The 16945-nt window shown below is 47.1% G+C and overlaps 1 protein-coding gene across 1 annotated transcript in view; it reads right to left on the bottom strand.

The window, feature by feature from the left end:
• The window catches only part of PTPRT (protein tyrosine phosphatase receptor type T), a gene marked incomplete at both ends in the record, with an annotated part of 1089241 nt that overhangs the window by 268494 nt on the left and 803802 nt on the right, over positions 1-16945 (bottom strand). The window contains 2 exon segments of the mRNA XM_081255209.1: positions 14414-14516; positions 15854-16055. Coding sequence (XP_081111335.1) covers positions 14414-14516; positions 15854-16055 — 305 coding nt within the window.

Genomic DNA, 16945 nt, shown 5'->3' with positions numbered 1-16945 from the left:
GTTTGTGATTCAGCAGGTCAGGGGAAGGGGCCTGAGTATTTGCATTTCTAACAAATTCTCAGATAATAACATTGGTCCAGGACCAAAGTTTGAGAACCACTGTCTTACAGGCACAAACAACTAACTGGGATAAGTGTTGAGACTTTGGAGAAGGAAGAGAAAAGCAGGTGGAAAACGTTTTCCAAGGGCTCCTCATCTTCCCTTGGTCCAGATGCCCACTAGGTAGACCTTGGTGTGTCACCTTCACCAGTTCTACCACCTCCCCAAGCTCCCATTCAGTGCTCTCCCCCCTGAACTAAGCCTCCCTTGTCAACTTGCTGAACTGAAAGATTACAACCCTAGCCCATCCGCCTGCAGCCTACGTGCTGACACGAGAGGCTACCTGTTTAGGTTCCAAGAAATTACGCATTCGTTATGGAGGAAATTAACACCTCAAAGCAAACTATAATTAGGAATTCTTCAATTTAGTTTATGCTTTTTCAATTAGGCACTCTATAATTTTAATCATGGGAGCATTAGCATGTTTCTGTAATTTATATACCTGTGGTATAATTAAGCCTGGGAAACACATTGCTGTAAACCTGAATGGAAGTGATTGTTTCCCTTCACACTGGTGGTATTACCGGTCCTCAAATGGAGAGACGGTGACAGTTTCAAAGGAGCCATTTGTGAGTCACAGGGGCCAATGAGAGAACTCCTGGCTTTGGAAATGTGAAGGCTGTTGCAGACCACGTGATGCCTTTTGAACATCTGGCTCATGTGTAGACATCTGCGACCCAAAACTTCAACTCCTATTGTGACTTTCAAAACATTCCCACCATTGGCAACTGCTTTGGACAACTATTCTTGGAAACTAACTTCAATTAAGCAGGAAAAGGGTGTCCTGGCAGGGGAGACGTTATCTGAGAGCCGTGGGGAGCAGATGGCTTTGAAGTGAAGAAACTGAACAATAGGCTGAAACAGCCTGGATGGGGACCAAACTCCTGTTTTTCCCCCACTGATTCCTATTCCCACTTTCCCTAATTCTGACCCTCTCTCTTAACTTCAGCTCTGCCTTTTAGCTCAAAGTGGGGCCTGAATCCTCTGTGGAAGGTAGTTCTCTTGGGATTCTGAGCAGTTCTGCAAATTCAAGGAATTCAGAGGCACATGGAAAAGTTTTTGTGCTTATTCAGACTGAACCTCTGAGCTTTCTGAAGGTTAGAAACCTTCATTTATTTTTTCTCTTCTTCCTGCTCTCCCCACAATAGCAAATTCAGATTTGCTGACTGCAATAAAAGGAAAAAGAACATAATCAAAACTGGCCCGGGGGGGACAATGCATACAGATCCCAAGCCAGCTGAGTGACGCGCCCATATCGCTGCAGCATTCTGGCACTCAATATATTTTGTCTGATCTAAGAAAATATGGAACTTTTTATAGAGTGAAAGTTGGAAATGGATTTGTTTCTCCCAGGCTGCTCCAGCCTTCCATGAAAGAATACAGATTTGTTCAGAGACTGACTCTCAGTCTCACCCAGCATCTCTCTTCTACCTAAGCCCCAATATCTGCACAGAAGTGATATATTCAGATATGCTATCAGCGTGCAACAACACAACATGTATTTCAGACACCAGTCATTGTTGTCACCGTAAGAAAAAAGGGGTATGTTTTTAGCCCCCTTGTGGACAGGGATAGAGAAATAAGCCGGCAGGAATCCTAGCTCAGAACTTACAAGCCAAAACTGATGATCTGCTCGCTGAAACATACACCAAAAAAGACACAAGAGTTCCAAAAGCTGTAAAACCCACAGGGGCAACTCTACAATAAGATGTAAAAGAATTGCTTCCCCATATCATGAGAATGAACAAACAACTGGCACCATAGAGGAGAATTCTTGGTTTTCTGTTACAGTCTCTTTTCTCCAAACCTGAGTCTACCTATAGGCTAAACCAGTGGCACTCAAGCCGTGGTTCAAGACCAGCAGGATCATCATCATCTGGGAGCCTGTTCAAAATGCAGATTCTCAGGACCAATTTCATTACCCCTAGGGATGGTCAGGGGTCTCCATATTTACTAGGTCTCTTGGTGATTCTGATAGTCGATAAAGTTTGAAAACTCTGGGGTTAAACCATTTCCCAGACTTTATCCCAGGCAAGGGTGATGCGGTGGAATTCGGGAAATCCAGTTCAGTAGGTCAGGGTCTCAGCAAGTCAGCCCAGTCAAAGGTCTCCTCTGGCTTTTGGTGAGATTTATATTTTCTGCCTTTGAAGCCCCCATTATATTTCTTATTTCTCATGACAGGATTCCTGGCCTTTACCTATGGCTTCAAGTGCCTACATTAATATAATAGCCTGTTTGAAACCAAATATGGACCCTGACCTCTTTCTACCAGCCCTCCCAGAGTCTAGAGCAATGCAGTCAAATAGAATTTTCTGTGATGATGGAAGTGCTGTTCAATATGGTAACCACTAGCCACATCTGCCTACTGAGGACTTGAAATGTGGATAGTGCAACTAATGAACTGAAGTTTTAATTTTCTTTAATTCTAATTAATTTAAATTTAAATAGCCTCACATAGCTGTGGCTACAGGATCGGACTATGTAGGTCTGAAGTTTTGCCTTTGACCCCTCCTTGTGCTACTGGGGCTGCTACCCTTTGCCCTGGCCATGAATATTTACTTAATACATTTATAACCTTTATAAGTTGCTTGGTGAGCCTACACCCAAGTAGAAATGCACTAGTTAAACAGCAAACCCCAAGCAGCTGTGGCCAGGCACGAAAAGGATGGGTTGTACTGTGAAAGGGGTAAGTACAAATTTCTTCTGCCTAATGGTTGGAGACTCTAACCTTTAAGTAGTTCTATTCCTACTAAAAAGCCAGGGCTTTCAGGATCACCTCTCTCACTGCGGGTGAAAGGAGGCAAGTCTGAGCACCCGCAGGCAGCAGGAGCGAGCATCGTGCAGAATGCTTTTTGGATGAGAGGAAACCCCCTTGGATTCTAACGTGGCACAGATCCACGCACTAGCTCAGAAGAACATCAAGAGATTGGGCTAGGGAAATGCACTTGATGGAGGCCAACTTGAAAGTCTGACCTCTGGGTAATGGCAGATAGAGAAACTGAGAGACATCCGTTATCAGCTGTGCAAGATCTGAGGCAAAGCAGTGATGCAAATGGTCACAGGGCCCAGAACAGTGTGAGAAGTGAAGGTCAGCTGAAAACAAGTGGGAGAAAAAGTGAGACCCAGGAGAAGCAACACGCAGAGCCACTGGTGCTCTTGTGAAGGGCCTCCCCAGTTCCTCAGGGTGGGAAGTTTAGTATTATAAGAACTACATCTCCGTAGACAGCCCTACCATCCACAGCCTGGCCTCTTTGTTCTTTAAAATACTTGGCTTCACCTTGAATCCATTACCATCCATCTACCATCACTGCCAACACAGTCACACCCAGAGCCGTATTATCCCATAGCAGGGTTCCATTACTGAAGCTTCGAGCATCTTATTATCTAAATATCAATATCTTGCCTTTCCAGCCTCTCCCAGCTTTGGACCCTCGGCCACAGATTCTTCAACAGCATTGAGGTCGCCTGGCCCTCAGTATCTCCATTATTTGCACATCTACCTTCATAGGCATTTTTAATCAAGCCTGGACCATATGGTCCACTTTAAAGCACTTTGGTTGATATCATCATCTTCCTTTTCCCATGTCCTGGGTCGAGTTATGTGTCTTCCTTCTTTTCTACTGTAAGAGCTGCTTGGAGCTCTTAGAGAAAATCAAATCACAACATGTCAACCATCTCCTTTTCTTTAAATTATTCTTCCTTTGGTTTTCATGTTTTAACTCTGCCCTGGTGTTTCTTCTACCTCTTTGGCCACTCCTTCTCTGTCTCCTGTGTGGTTCCTTGATAGAGTTTCACAGAGCTCTGTCTTGTTAGTCTACACTCTTCCTGGGTAAGTTCATCCACTCCTCCCATGCTTCAAACACCACCTGGATGTTAATGATTCCCAAATCGAAACCCCCTGCTCTGATGCCTCTCCAGCACTCCAGGTTTGGGGAACTTAAATAGTCCTATGGTAGGAGGTGAACATGACGACCACACTCTCCTTTCCCTCACACCAGTAACAGTCTCTGTCTCCATCTGTCCAGATGGCAGACGGTCCAAAATAGAACACTCCTTCGTTCTTCATGGTTCAGCAACTGCGCCTGCTCCATTTAAAATATTCCTCCTGAAATACCTGTTTTTTCCTCCTTGTTTTGAGCCTAAGGAACATGATCCAGCATCCTTTAATATCAGAGCCAATTCTTGGGAAGCTGGGTTGTTTGAGGGGCTGATCAAAGAAGACCTGCAATGCAGCTAGGATGTGCTGAAGTGAATGCAAACCCACTGAAATTATTTGGGTTTCACCCTTCTTCCCTTTTGTTTTCCTGGATGACCTTTCTGAGTGCAGCTCTGTGCCACACTTGGAGTCCCCTTGGTAGTTTCACTGGTAGTAGTTACAAGTCTCTTTAATCATAGTTACACGTCCCATTAGCTGCCATATTTAGAGTGTGGGACAGCCCCAGTGGGTATAGCTCTGCAGTAGCATTTATCCCATTTTTCCTTATTTCGGGTTGCTTCTTCTCCTATGTGGCTCCATCTCTCTTCTAATCCGGCGTGATGAAATCCCAGCAGGCTGTGAGACTTGGCAACAAGTGCTGTTACTTGCAGAGCTAAATCTCACAGTTTACAGGGGAGTGCCTCTTTCCCATCTCCCCACATCACAGTACTCCTCATCTCCAGACCCCGGCAGAGGCAGCCCAGAGAGCTGGGGAACGAAGTGAAACAAGTGATGTTTCGAGAAAGAACACCTAAATGTAATTGCAGTTTCTCATCTCTACCAACGTGGACAGGGACTCATGAATTCCTCAGGCTGCGCCATGTTAATAAGTCCTCTGAATGTTCATTTCCCCTACCTTAATAGGACACCATCACATGCTGATATCTGAGAATCAGATGGTAATGATGCCAGTTTTGCTCACTGCAGCTCCAGGGACCAGCAAAACCCTACTGTGATGGCTTCACATGATCCCACTCTGGGCTTCACAGTTATTAAAGGAATCCTGGAGGAAATTTGGCAATTGTTTCCTTTACTTCCCAACAAACTTTCTCCTTTCTTTAAAAGCTGGCTGGATCTCCAGTTCGTACTGTAGCTCATCACTCTGTATTTCAGAATTTCTAGTCTTAACTAGCTGTACCTGTCAAATGCAGCTGGATCATAGATTCTCATCAGGCAGCGAAGAGAACTTGCAGTGACCTTAGAAGCCATTTGCCATGTCACACTGGCTCCTAGTATTCAGTGTGACATACCCCTGGCCCTCCAAGCTAGAGCTGCACCCTCTGTGCACTATGCCTCAAGCAGCCCAGGAGAGCGAGCCGCAAGTCCTAACTGACCTTGGAGAAGGTCCCCCAGAGGTCCCCAGGGCTTGCCAAACCATGCATCTGGTCCCAGGCTGTCCGTGCCCAGTTGGTTCGTAACTCTCCCTTTCAGTTCCCAGACCACCTTTGCCACCGTTGGCCCCTCCTGGACCTTTCCCTCCCTCTGTATTCCTTTGCTCAGAGAATGGCACCATCATCCATCCCATTAACCAATCTAGAAACCTGGGAGCCACCCTGGACAATGTCTCTGTCCTTTATACCCACCCCCCGCCCCACAGAGGAGCCATCGCCAAGGCTCGCCCCTGCTACCTCCTCAACTACTGGACCTCCATCACCTTCATTTCTCACTGGGACAACGATAACTGATCCCAACTCTTCCTTCTGGACCGCTCTTGTCCTCTCTGATCTGTTCTCCACACCGATGCCAGAAAGACCTTTTTAAAAAAGATAGATCTGGGCTTCCCTGATGGCGCAGTGGTTGAAAGTCCGCCTGCCGATGCAGGGGACACGGGTTCGTGCCCCGGTCCGGGAAGATCCCACATGCCGCGGAGTGGCTGGGCCCGTGAGCCATGGCCGCTGAGCCTGCGCGTCCGGAGCCTGTGCCCCACGACGGGAGAGGCCACAGCAGTGAGAGGCCCACGTACCGCAAAAAAAAAAAAAAAAAAAAGATGGATCATACTGTTCACTTGCTTAAAATCCTTTCTCTGATGCCTCATTGCTCTTAGTATAAAAGTCCTTGCTACGGTAATAACACAGCCCTGGGTTACCTGGCCCTTTCACATCCAATCTCATCACGCGCCGTCCTCTCTTGCATTTTCTCCCCCACTGCAGTCCTACCGGCCTTTCAGTTTCTCTCACATTATCTCTTGACCGCCCCATCTGGGGCTGATCCACCTCTTATAGGAAAAAGTGAGACAAAGAAGGAAGAAAAACCAACAAAGTGTGCACTGTCGAGAAGGCTCCCATTGTGGGAAGCCGGGGCTCAGTCCTCCTGGGGATGTGTGAGGAACCGTGTGGCATGCACTTCAGAATGGTCCTTTCAAAGGATGGGAGGCAAGGCTCTGATGCCTGGATTCTCATCCCACACTGGCTGAGAGTTCCCCTGTAGCACTAAATTATTTGCATTCCTGAGCTGTACCTACTTGCTCAGACTAAGCCAGATCCGTGGGGCTTTGGAGAAAGAATTAGGGCCAAAAGGCAGGAAAAAAAAAGGGTGGGCGCTGGTGCTGGAGGTGGGATCCTATAACTTTGCATGGAACTATCCAGCTTAGCCACAGCTGAAATCAGAGGTGGGATGGGGAGGTGACATGGACCCCATGAGAATGGTCTACAGCTGATAACAGTCTGTCACGAGTGTCAGTGGCACTGTTAGTTCAGAGCTGTATCTGCCATTAGGATGGCAGCAGCGTGTGGGCCTGTTTAGCTCATTTCTGGGTCTCCAGAGCTCGGCACGGTGTCTGGCATGTGGCTGTTTGCTGAAATTCCAAGTAGATATTTATTGACTGAATTAGTTAATGAATTGATAAACAAATGAATGCGTGAACAGATAAACATGATTCATCTCCTAGGATCTGGTCTCACCTCTCCTGCTTGGTTCTGACTCCATGTACCCACTCTGGTCCCAGTATTTATAAGGTCTCAGTTCAGGGAGCTCATGGGAGTCTCCACACCCCTTCCTGAGGGGCTCTGGATCTGTTCACTTTGATTTCACAACACCAAGTGGCACCTCCTTCAAGTAGAGGGCACTGCTCTTACTCCTTGTTTTGCTGGCCCTTCAGTGGTTGAGACCTCCTAGCCCTGTCTGCTTGGTTTGGTGTTTCTGAAAGGTGCTCAAATCTGAGAATCCATTTTTGAGAATCGTTATGAGGATTCTGTGACACCCTTGGAGACAACTGCACGTTCCCTGACACGTCACATGCACGCCAGCACAATCTTGCAGTGAAGCTTACACAGTGGTAAAGGACACCTAGCAAACAGGCATCGGCTGCAGCAGGACTCAGAGAATAATCCTGCCAGGACCACCCAGGGCAGGCAGCCACCTCTTGTCTCAACAGCTTGGCCAACCCCAGGAGCAAACTGAACAACTGCCAATGACACTTTACATAGTTTAGCTTATTTGACCTTTAAAACAATCTGCGACATGGGTATTCCCATTTTACCAACAAGCAGCTTGAGGTTCAGAGAAATTAAGAATCTGACCCTAAGCCATCAGATAAGTCAATTGCATAAGGGGATCTCATTCTAGGAGCTTCTGCTGTTCCAGCGTATCCAACTGGGAAGTCAGCTGTGGCAGGAAGAACATGAGAGATCTCAGGTCTGAGCCTGTGGGACCCCAGTTCCTGCCCCCAAGGAGGTCACAGGCTGGTAGAGACTGAAACTGCAAGTCCCCCGTGGGAGCCCAAGGCAGAGCTGACGCATCCTGCTGCAGGATGGGAGATGGTCCTGGATGCAGCAGATTTGACCTGGATGCTGGGGAGGTGGAGGATGCCATGCCTGGCAGAGAGAATGGCACAGACAAGGGCTTGACTGCTTAGAGGAGAACAAAAAGTTGGCCATCTGCCTGCCAATGCTCCCCATACCCTTCAGGAAAAAGTCCAAATCCCAAGTGAAGACCTTTACCTAGCTCTAGCTCACTTCTTTGCCTCTCTCCTCATCTCTGTGCCCCAAACACAACATGCACCTCCTCTACCTCAGCTCCTGCACATGTCGCTTCCTCCTGGGCCAAGCTCCCCCTCCTCTGGCAGGTCTCAGGCAATACTGCCTCCAGGAAGGCCTCCTGGCCCCTGAGCTCACCAGGCTAATGACGGCTGCCTCCGTACTGAACTCTCATACACACCTCCAACGAAGTACACAGGCTCATCCGCATTGTTTCTTTTACTGTTTATCTTACCTATAGACCTCCATATCCAAATGGTAGCCACTAGCATGGGTGACTCTTTATATTTAAATTAATGAAAATAAAAATTTTAAAGATCAGTTCCTCCGTCGCACTAGTCCTATTTCAAGTGCTTAATAGCCACGTGTCGTTAGTGACGACTCTATCAGACAGCAGATATAGGACATTTCCATCAACGCAGGCATTTCTATTGGACTGAGCTCTCACAGGAAAGGAGGCAGGTAAAGGCAGGGCCTGTAAAGTGCATCTCAACTGTCCCAGTACCCTGTATCTACCAGGTACCACCAGATTTGCTGAATTCCTTACTTACTTAGCTGTTGTTTTTTTCTGTTTTTTGTTTGTCTTTTGAACGACCTACGAAAGCCAGACCGTGTCTCAGGGAAAGGAATCCATTAGTGTCAAACTTTCAGGTTGCCCGGAGCTCACAGTCTAGTGAGGGGCACGCAAGAAACGAAACCAAAGAAAACATACAAACAAATGTATAACACAATTGAAAGCTCATGAAAGGATGATGAAGGAAGCGTACATGGCGCTGTTGAGTAAAACCTGCTAGAGGGACAAAGTCAAAGGAAATGGAATCAGAAACGAAGGTCAGAACCAGATTCAGATGGACCTTGAATTCCATGCTAAGAAGCCTGAACATAATGCGGTAGGAAGCCAGTGACCCATTTAAGAATTGTAAGCAGGAAAGTTAACTTGATCCAATCTGTGCTTCCAAAAGACCAGTCCAACAGTCCCTCGGTGGGGGAGGGATTGAAGAAAGAGGAACTTACGACAGGCAGACCAGAAAGCCGTCCTGGCAGGTCAGAAGAGCGGGGTGGAGAGTGGCAGAGAGAGAAGAAAGAGCTAATCCCAAAGCTCCCAGGGACTGACGGGATGGGAAGGAGATAACAGGGGCTGGGGTGGGGAAGGCATCTTCAAGGAAGCCCACTGGGGATCCAGAGGAGGGTCTGCTACAGAATCTGGGGCTCTGCCCTGGACTCCCCCCTTCAGGGACTGCATTATGGGTGATTAATTCACGGCCGAGTTACTTTCTTATGAAGGTTACAACAGTTCCATCAGCATGACAGGTGGGGTGTGGGCGTGTGCCGAGCTGAATATTAGATTCTAGTCACTGTGTGATTGATCTTTTAAGCAATTCTGGGATTCTGTCACTTAAAAACCAATAAATCTTTGAAGGCCTGGGGAAAGCAATGCAAAAGCAATACATCTCCATTGTGGAGTATGAGAAAAAGAGGCCACGCTGCCAAGGTGGTTTGGCTGGAGCGATGGGGGGGCAGGAGCCCCGCGCGGCCATCTTTCCTCCCCGCCGCCTCGCCTCCCTGCATGCTCAGTCCTACCAGTCAGAGTCAGAGCCACAGGGCTTCAGAGGCGCAGTGAGCAGTACAGCAGGGGCTGGAGTTTGGCTCAACCAGGCCTGTGTGCGGGTGGCCTGGAGGCTGAGGCTCAGGTGAGTCTGCTGGAGAACAGGCAGACTCTCCACTCAGAGAGTTATGCTGGGCTTCACAAGTTACTGGCTGCGCCCACGCGACAAGAATTGCCTTGTCTACCCCTCGTTCCCTAGGTGGAAGAGGTTCACTCCACAGCATCCCACCAGAAGGTCACCCAGGCATCATGTGACATCCCAGGCACGAGGACCTCAGAACAATGAACTCAGAGGCAGGAAGCTAGGTCCGTGGACTGGCTCTACGTGACCTTGGGCCAATCACTTAACATCTTAGATTTCAGCTTCTCCTCTAAAATGGAGATGGTATTTCCTGTGCAGCTTACCCACTGGGTAAGTGACGGTCAGAGGCGACAATGGAATGAAAGGAACTATCAACTATAAAACACGATTCCGGGCATCCTTGACCCAGTGCATCTGGAGAGGTCTCAGTGTCCTGTGGTCACAGAGTGAGTTTGCTGGTTTCTCAAGGCTCGTGCTTCCCCTGCCTGCAGGGCTCCACACGGGTCCGCTTGCCTGGGCTGTGCCCACCTCTCCAGCCCGTCTACTCTTCCTCTCAGTCAATACAGTCACTGTCTCTATTGGCTTCATGTTATCTTGTTTTGCCGGTTTCATTATTCTGTTTCCTTAATGGCTTAACGGTCCCCTCCCTGCCCCGTTCACAGGTACACTTACTGGATGATAAGCCTCAGCAGGACAGGTGTGTGTCTCTCTTGCTTCCTGCTGTAACCTCATTGCTTACCTCAGTTCCTGCTCAATAAATATTTGTTGAATGACTTAATGGTCAGCTGCCTCCCACGGGGCACTCCAGTGCCCAGAGTTCAAGGTGACAAAGGGTTAAAGTAACTGAAGTCTACTGTGATATTCCACTGCTGTCACTGCGGCTGTCCCGGAAGCCTTGTTGGCTGGCACTGATGAGTCTCTTCCCTTCTTGGCAAATGCCCAAGCAACAGTCTGAAAATAACTCCAGAAACTCAGTGTCTACCCACCCTCAGTGATCTAGAGCCTTGAGAAGAAAAGCAGCCAGACTCTTCCAGACACCAGGCATTGCCCCTTTGAGCAGTGACATTTATTTTCAATTTTTGTCCGATGGAAATGTCACCAAAATACATCCCGTACGACTTTCTCCTCGGGAGGTGGCGTGGATAGAGAGACGTGAGTGTTGGCTTAGGGGCGATTGAACGGGGTTTAAATTCTGCCTGCACCACTCGCTCTTTCCATGGCTTGGGTCAATGCCCTTAGCTTCCACGTATCTCAGTTTCCATATCTGCACAATGGGGAGGCTACTAAGGCAGTGCTGTGAGGATGCAAACAGTTTACATATAGTGACAGGCACTCGGCTGGTGTGTGCTCATCAAATGGAAGCTAGCTGGCTCTTTTAACTTGAAGACGTGGGACCTAATGGTACATTTTTTAGGGTGAACCAGAAACAACAAATGAATACCCGTGGCTGTGAGGGGCAGCGGGGGCTACAGCACGTGGACCTCCTTGTTTCTTGAGTCCCTGTGTCGGTTTTGTAGAGTTGTCCTGTTTTTCGCACCCTGCCGACTGTCATTTCTCACTGCTACTGGGGCATTTCCATTCCCACCTGCTAATGTACTGTGGTCTTAGGATGCACGAGCTCATTAAACAGATGTGCAAACTAAGTCTGTAGGCTCAGGAGGAAAGTGTAAGGGGCTTATCTCTGTGGAGGCTAGAAAAGCTTTCCCAAGAACATCGGTTTGGGATGCTCAGAAGACCACTTTGCTGGTCTCTGGAGTCAGGCAGGCCTGGGTACGAGTCCTGGCTTCATCCCTTACAGGCTCTGTGACCGTGAACTTTAGTTTCCGCATTTCAAACAGGGAGATAATAGTACTACTCATAGGTTAGTAGAGATTAAATTCTTGGATCATAGGAGTTGCCCAATAAAACATGGTGATAATTACTCCCATCTGTGTTCAGCTGGCTTTGAGGAGTTTTCAGAGGTTCACAGACATATAATCTGATTCATCCTGAGGATGGGTCCCTGATCCTCTGTACAAAAATTAACTTTATTCCTATCAGTAGGAAGGACACAGATTACTTATTTCTCAGGACAATCAGAAAAGACATTTTTCTGAATCTGTGCCAGAAAGAAGTTAGGGGCTCTTAAGAAAAAAGCAAAGCACCTCCTTCCCCACCCTGAAATCAGGGTCTTGAACAGCTTTGGAAGTTTGAACAGGAAGGAAGCGGGTAACACTGTGACCCTATAGTGGGGTGGATTTGCAAAAACCATTTTGAACAGAACTTCCAAAGTTCCATAGAGAAGAAGCAAAGCTAACGAAGGAACTAACTCTCTGACAGCCTGCGCTGCTTTGGCTCACATGTCCACCTCATTAAGCTTTGGTGAAATATCGCCAGTGTATTCTTTCCAGATAAGGAAAACTGAGGTTCAGAGAGATTAAGTATCTTGCCCAAGGTCACACAGCAGCATTTGATCAGCATTTGAACCCAGGTTCACTGCCACCGAACTCACATCCTTTTCATTGCCCCACACAGCAGCCAGAAGACTGTGGGAAGCTGGGCTGAATCCACAGCCACCAAGAAGCCACACAGTGGGGTGCCAGCTGACCAGGTTCTTTTGCTGACAGTTTTGTAGGCTTGTAGCAATGAAAGGTGACCCTTGGGTCTACCATAGAAAGGTCCTGAGTTTTAGGGCAGATCTGGCCTCTGACCCTGGGTCCGCTGCTAACTTGTACAATACTGAGCTTCTCTTTTCTGGGCCAGACTCCTGCCATCTGGGAAGCTTTCTGAGACTCTGAAACATGCCCAATGCTGCTGTATGACAGAGGTAAGAGCTGTGAAGGGGAGGTGAGACGTGGGTGGCCAAGATGGAATGTGCGACTGGGCACCTGGAGGACGTGTGTTCAAGCTCAGCCTTCCTACTCCCTGTCTGTGCGCCCTTGTGTGCATTTCTGAGCCTCAGACTCTTCATCTGAAAAGGAGGATAATGTATCTCAGTGTATAGAGGGAAATAAATGACAATGTGGCATAAGAGTAACAGGAAGAAACACAGTAACTCAACAACTCCTTGTTTGATGTCAGAGCCACCATCCGCTCTGGCTCATCACAGGTAGGACAGTCCTGGAACAACCTTTGTGTGGAATATATGGCAAATGTTCTTAGTTCAGTGCCCACAACCTCTATCCACACCTGTTTGAAGGCCTGAAGACCCACCTTACTTAGGATAGAACACTTTCCAAAGTCTATAGAATAGATGGGAACTTCCAAACTGGCAGCTGATTCTATCTGCTCCAGTGCCTATAATTCCTGGGTAGAGTTGGACCCGGGTTGGCCGACAGGTAACTAGAGCATCTCAATAGCCTCCTTCCCGGCTGGTCTCCCAGCCTACAGTATCATAAAAGAGACACTGCATGTGGCTATTCAGTGGCTCCCCAGGGCCCCTCAAACAAGGTTGAGCTTCTCAAATGTGGCCCTTGTTCCCACCCCACCACTCCTGCCTTGACCTTTATGCTAAGGCAAATCTAACGATTCCTGGTTGCGCCCCACCATGTCAAGCTTCCTCTTTCCTCCATGCCTTGTTCATGCTGGACCCTGTTACCATTCTGGGGAGATCTTAGACCACATTTAAGATATAGCTCAGTGTCACCTCCTCTGGGACTTCTCTCCTGTGAGCTCTTGTAATGGCCTATGTGCATCTCCACAAACATACACTGTAGTGCAGTTATGTTTTCACATTTCTGTCTCCCTAACCAGAGTTTGACTTTCTTTAGAGCATGAGTTATACACAGTTAGTTCACTAGCCTGTCCCAAGCACTTAAACAGTGCCTGACACGAGTGAGTGCTCAAGAAACGTTTATCGAATGAATGAATAAGTGAATCGTTTTCATCCCCTGTGCGCCGCTCCATTCCTGGCATATAAAATACTCCATGCCTGCTCGTTGAACTGAACTGAGCTAACTTGAAAGCTGTTCTACCCAACACTCTTGCTTGGCTTTCAGGGTCTGTAGTCCCTTGAGCTCTGAGCAAAAGCCAGCAGTCAACATCGGAGCTGCTGCCCTTGTACATAGTGTAGCTTATTTAAAAGAGATGACCACCTTCCTGACAGCCGTGAGCCCATGGACTTCCATGGGATCAGCTTAGCTACTGAGATGCTTTCACTGCCTGGGCTATAGGTACACTCCTGGACTCCAGCAGCCTCTTGTTAAAATCAGCAGTATGACTCTGAATTCAAGTCCCCTGTGGAACACCAAGGCCATAAACTGGACCAGCCCTGAGGTCATGTCCCATTCATAATCTCTGAACAGGTTGTTTTTAGCATTCAGTGAATCTATCTACTTGTCTGTTAATGGCAGTTGGATACATAAAGGTGATCTTGCCAGGATACTGTGTTTCTGGGCCTCCAACCAGACCAAATACATTTACCATAGGTGTGTTCCAGAAAGTTCTCTCCCAGTCCTCCTCAGGTCCCCATCAGCACATTCCCGCTAAACCAGTCCCAGTGGCCCACAGTAGGGAGACAGGGCTCCTGGTTCAGTAGCCCCTCTGAACGGGGTTTGGGGCTGCGGACCCTTTTCCTCCAGGAAGCCTTGCTCCTGGCCAGTCTTGCCCATGGGCATTGCCAGTGACATCATTCAGCTGGAAACGTGCACGGTGCAGAGAAGGAAAATGGCAAACGCCAGGTTAAGCACCCTCCTCACCTGACAGGGGCTCCCCGAGACTGAGCGGGCTTCAGCATCACTGTGATGGTCGTGTCTGTTTCATTCAGTGGGGTGTCTGTGTCATATTCAGGCATCGATGGAGCTGGACAGAGAACAGAGAGAAGGGAGCTTAGCAAAGGTCCCAAACCCCTCTCATCACCTCCCTCAAGACACTCAGGATGCCTAGAAGGGAGGTGTTTGGGGAAGGGTAGGATGAGAGTCACATGGCATCCCACGCTTTCAGCAAAGGAGGCCCTGACTTCCAACATGCCCGTAGGTTCCTTCAAGGTACAGAAGAGTCTGGAGAAGGGTGGCAATGATGTGGCTGGTAACCCTCATGAATCAAGAAGTTCCATACCAAATAAACAGATGAATGCAAGAAATATAAGTACTTAAAGATGTGAATGCGGATGTGAATGTCAACCCTAAACATGTTTAAAATGCAAATGCAAATTACAGCAGTGATTAACTAGTTCCTCTTATCTTTCTTTTTCTTCCTGAGACCCTCCCTTCTGATAGAAGTGTAACTAAATCTAATCCCTTGGGAAGGTAATTTAGCCATTTGTATTAAGGGCTATTAAACCCACATCGGTTTTAATTCAGTATTTCAATTTCTGGAATTTAATCCTAAAGTCATAATCCAAGCCAAGAAATTAAACTTTATTCTGTAACATGTTTATTGAAGCGTTATTTTATAAAAACATGGAAGCACCGAATATATCCAACCACAGGGGAATGTTTAATTAAATTACGTCCATCCACTTGACAGAACATTATAATGAAAGCAATGTAGCAACATGGAAGATGCTTATGGTTTAAGGATAAGTGGAAACATTAAGCTACAAAAAACACGGTGGGTCTGTATCTATGCAAAATATGGATGCAGATCAGAACTGCATGCGTATTCTGAAAAAATGTAAATTGTAAAAAGAAGGGGTCTGAGATAATTCTGCTTTGATGCTGTCTGGTGGGGGAGGGCACCCTACTGGCGATGGCAGGTGACATCCTGGACTGCTATGGCTCTGTAACAGTCACTCATTTGTTTGTTCATTCATTCATCAGACGTTTCATAAGAACCTGTGCTGTGCCCTGCACTGCCAAAAGGAATACTCCTGAAAATCAATCACATTTTTACAAATCAATCTGTATGGGGAAAATGTACTATTTAAGGCAACTGTGTGCTAGATAAATTATCTGGTGAATCACTCAGCATTCCCTCTGGTCTAGTCTAATGGATATATTTTTTATACTTTAGGAAGTTCATGGATTAGGTTTTCTCCATGAGATTACAGCAGTGACACACAAGGGACTGCACTGTCCTTGTTGCTCCAAAGTCACATGGTGATGGTTGGCTCTGCCCTTTTTCACTCCCAGGAATATTAGGAATGGAAAACACCACCACCACCACCTTCCTCCCTCTCCCCTTTCTAGGACAGATACCTGAAATTTTGGTGGCGATCCTGGTGGTAACAGGGGGCCCAAAGCCCTTTGCTGTGCTGGCCTTGATGGTGAAAGAGTAGGTGGTCCCGGGGTACAGACCCACAAAGAGGTGGTGGGTTTCATTCCGAAGCTTGAACACTTTGCCCCTCTGGCTGGAGAGGTCGGCACTCGGGTCCAATGAGCCCACGGCCTTGTAGTTGATCTGTACAAGGAACCAGCAAACAAACATATCAGCGCCTCACCCAGGAAGCTGGGTGGAGTCCATATGGAGGAACATCAGGGGAGGAAAGCAGAAGGCGTGTGACCTTGGTCAGCACTTCTGCTGTTAGCATCCACCTTACAGATGATCCCAGCCTCCCAATACTCCATGGCTGATGCTCTGGAGCATCGCTATCCAATAGAAATCAAATTTAAGCCACATACATAATTTTCAATTTTCTAATAGTCACATTAAAGGAAGAAAATAAGAACGTAAAGTAAAATTAATTTTAGTAATACATTTTGTTAAACCCAGTAGATGTAAAATGTTATCATTTCAACCTGCAATCAACATAAAAACTTAATGAAATATTTTATATTCTTTTATTCATATTAGGTCTTAGAAATCAAGTATATATTTTACCATATGGTACATCTCCATTTGGACTAGCCACATTTCAAAAGCGCAGGGACCCTGTGTGGCTACTGGCCATCACATTGGACAATGTGGCCATAGAGCAGTGTCCAAGTGTAGCATCCTGATAAGAATTATCTGGAAGCCTAGGGATAGGGAGGGTGGGAGGGAGGGATACACAAGAGGGAAGAGATATGGGAACATATGTATAACTGATTCACTTTGTTATAAAGCAGAAACTAACACACCATTGTAAAGCAATTATACTCCAATAAAGATGTAAAAAAAAAAAAAACTGAATACATGCTGGCAGAAAACAGTAAATAAAAACCCTGCCAAAAAGGAGGATTTGCTAAAGAAAAAAAAAAATGCAGCTCATGCATCCCCCTACTCCACATGGTGCTCTCTGGTGCTTTCTTGTGCATTATCTAGTTTGTCTTCCCTAAAACCTTGTGGATGTCAGAGTATTTATTCTCATT

The sequence above is a fragment of the Mesoplodon bidens genome (assembly GCF_964165515.1).
Source record: "Mesoplodon bidens genome assembly, chromosome: 15".
Lineage (NCBI taxonomy): Eukaryota > Metazoa > Chordata > Mammalia > Artiodactyla > Ziphiidae > Mesoplodon > Mesoplodon bidens.
The sequence above is the reverse complement of the archived record's forward strand: the minus strand, read 5'-3'. Positions and strand labels throughout refer to the sequence as shown.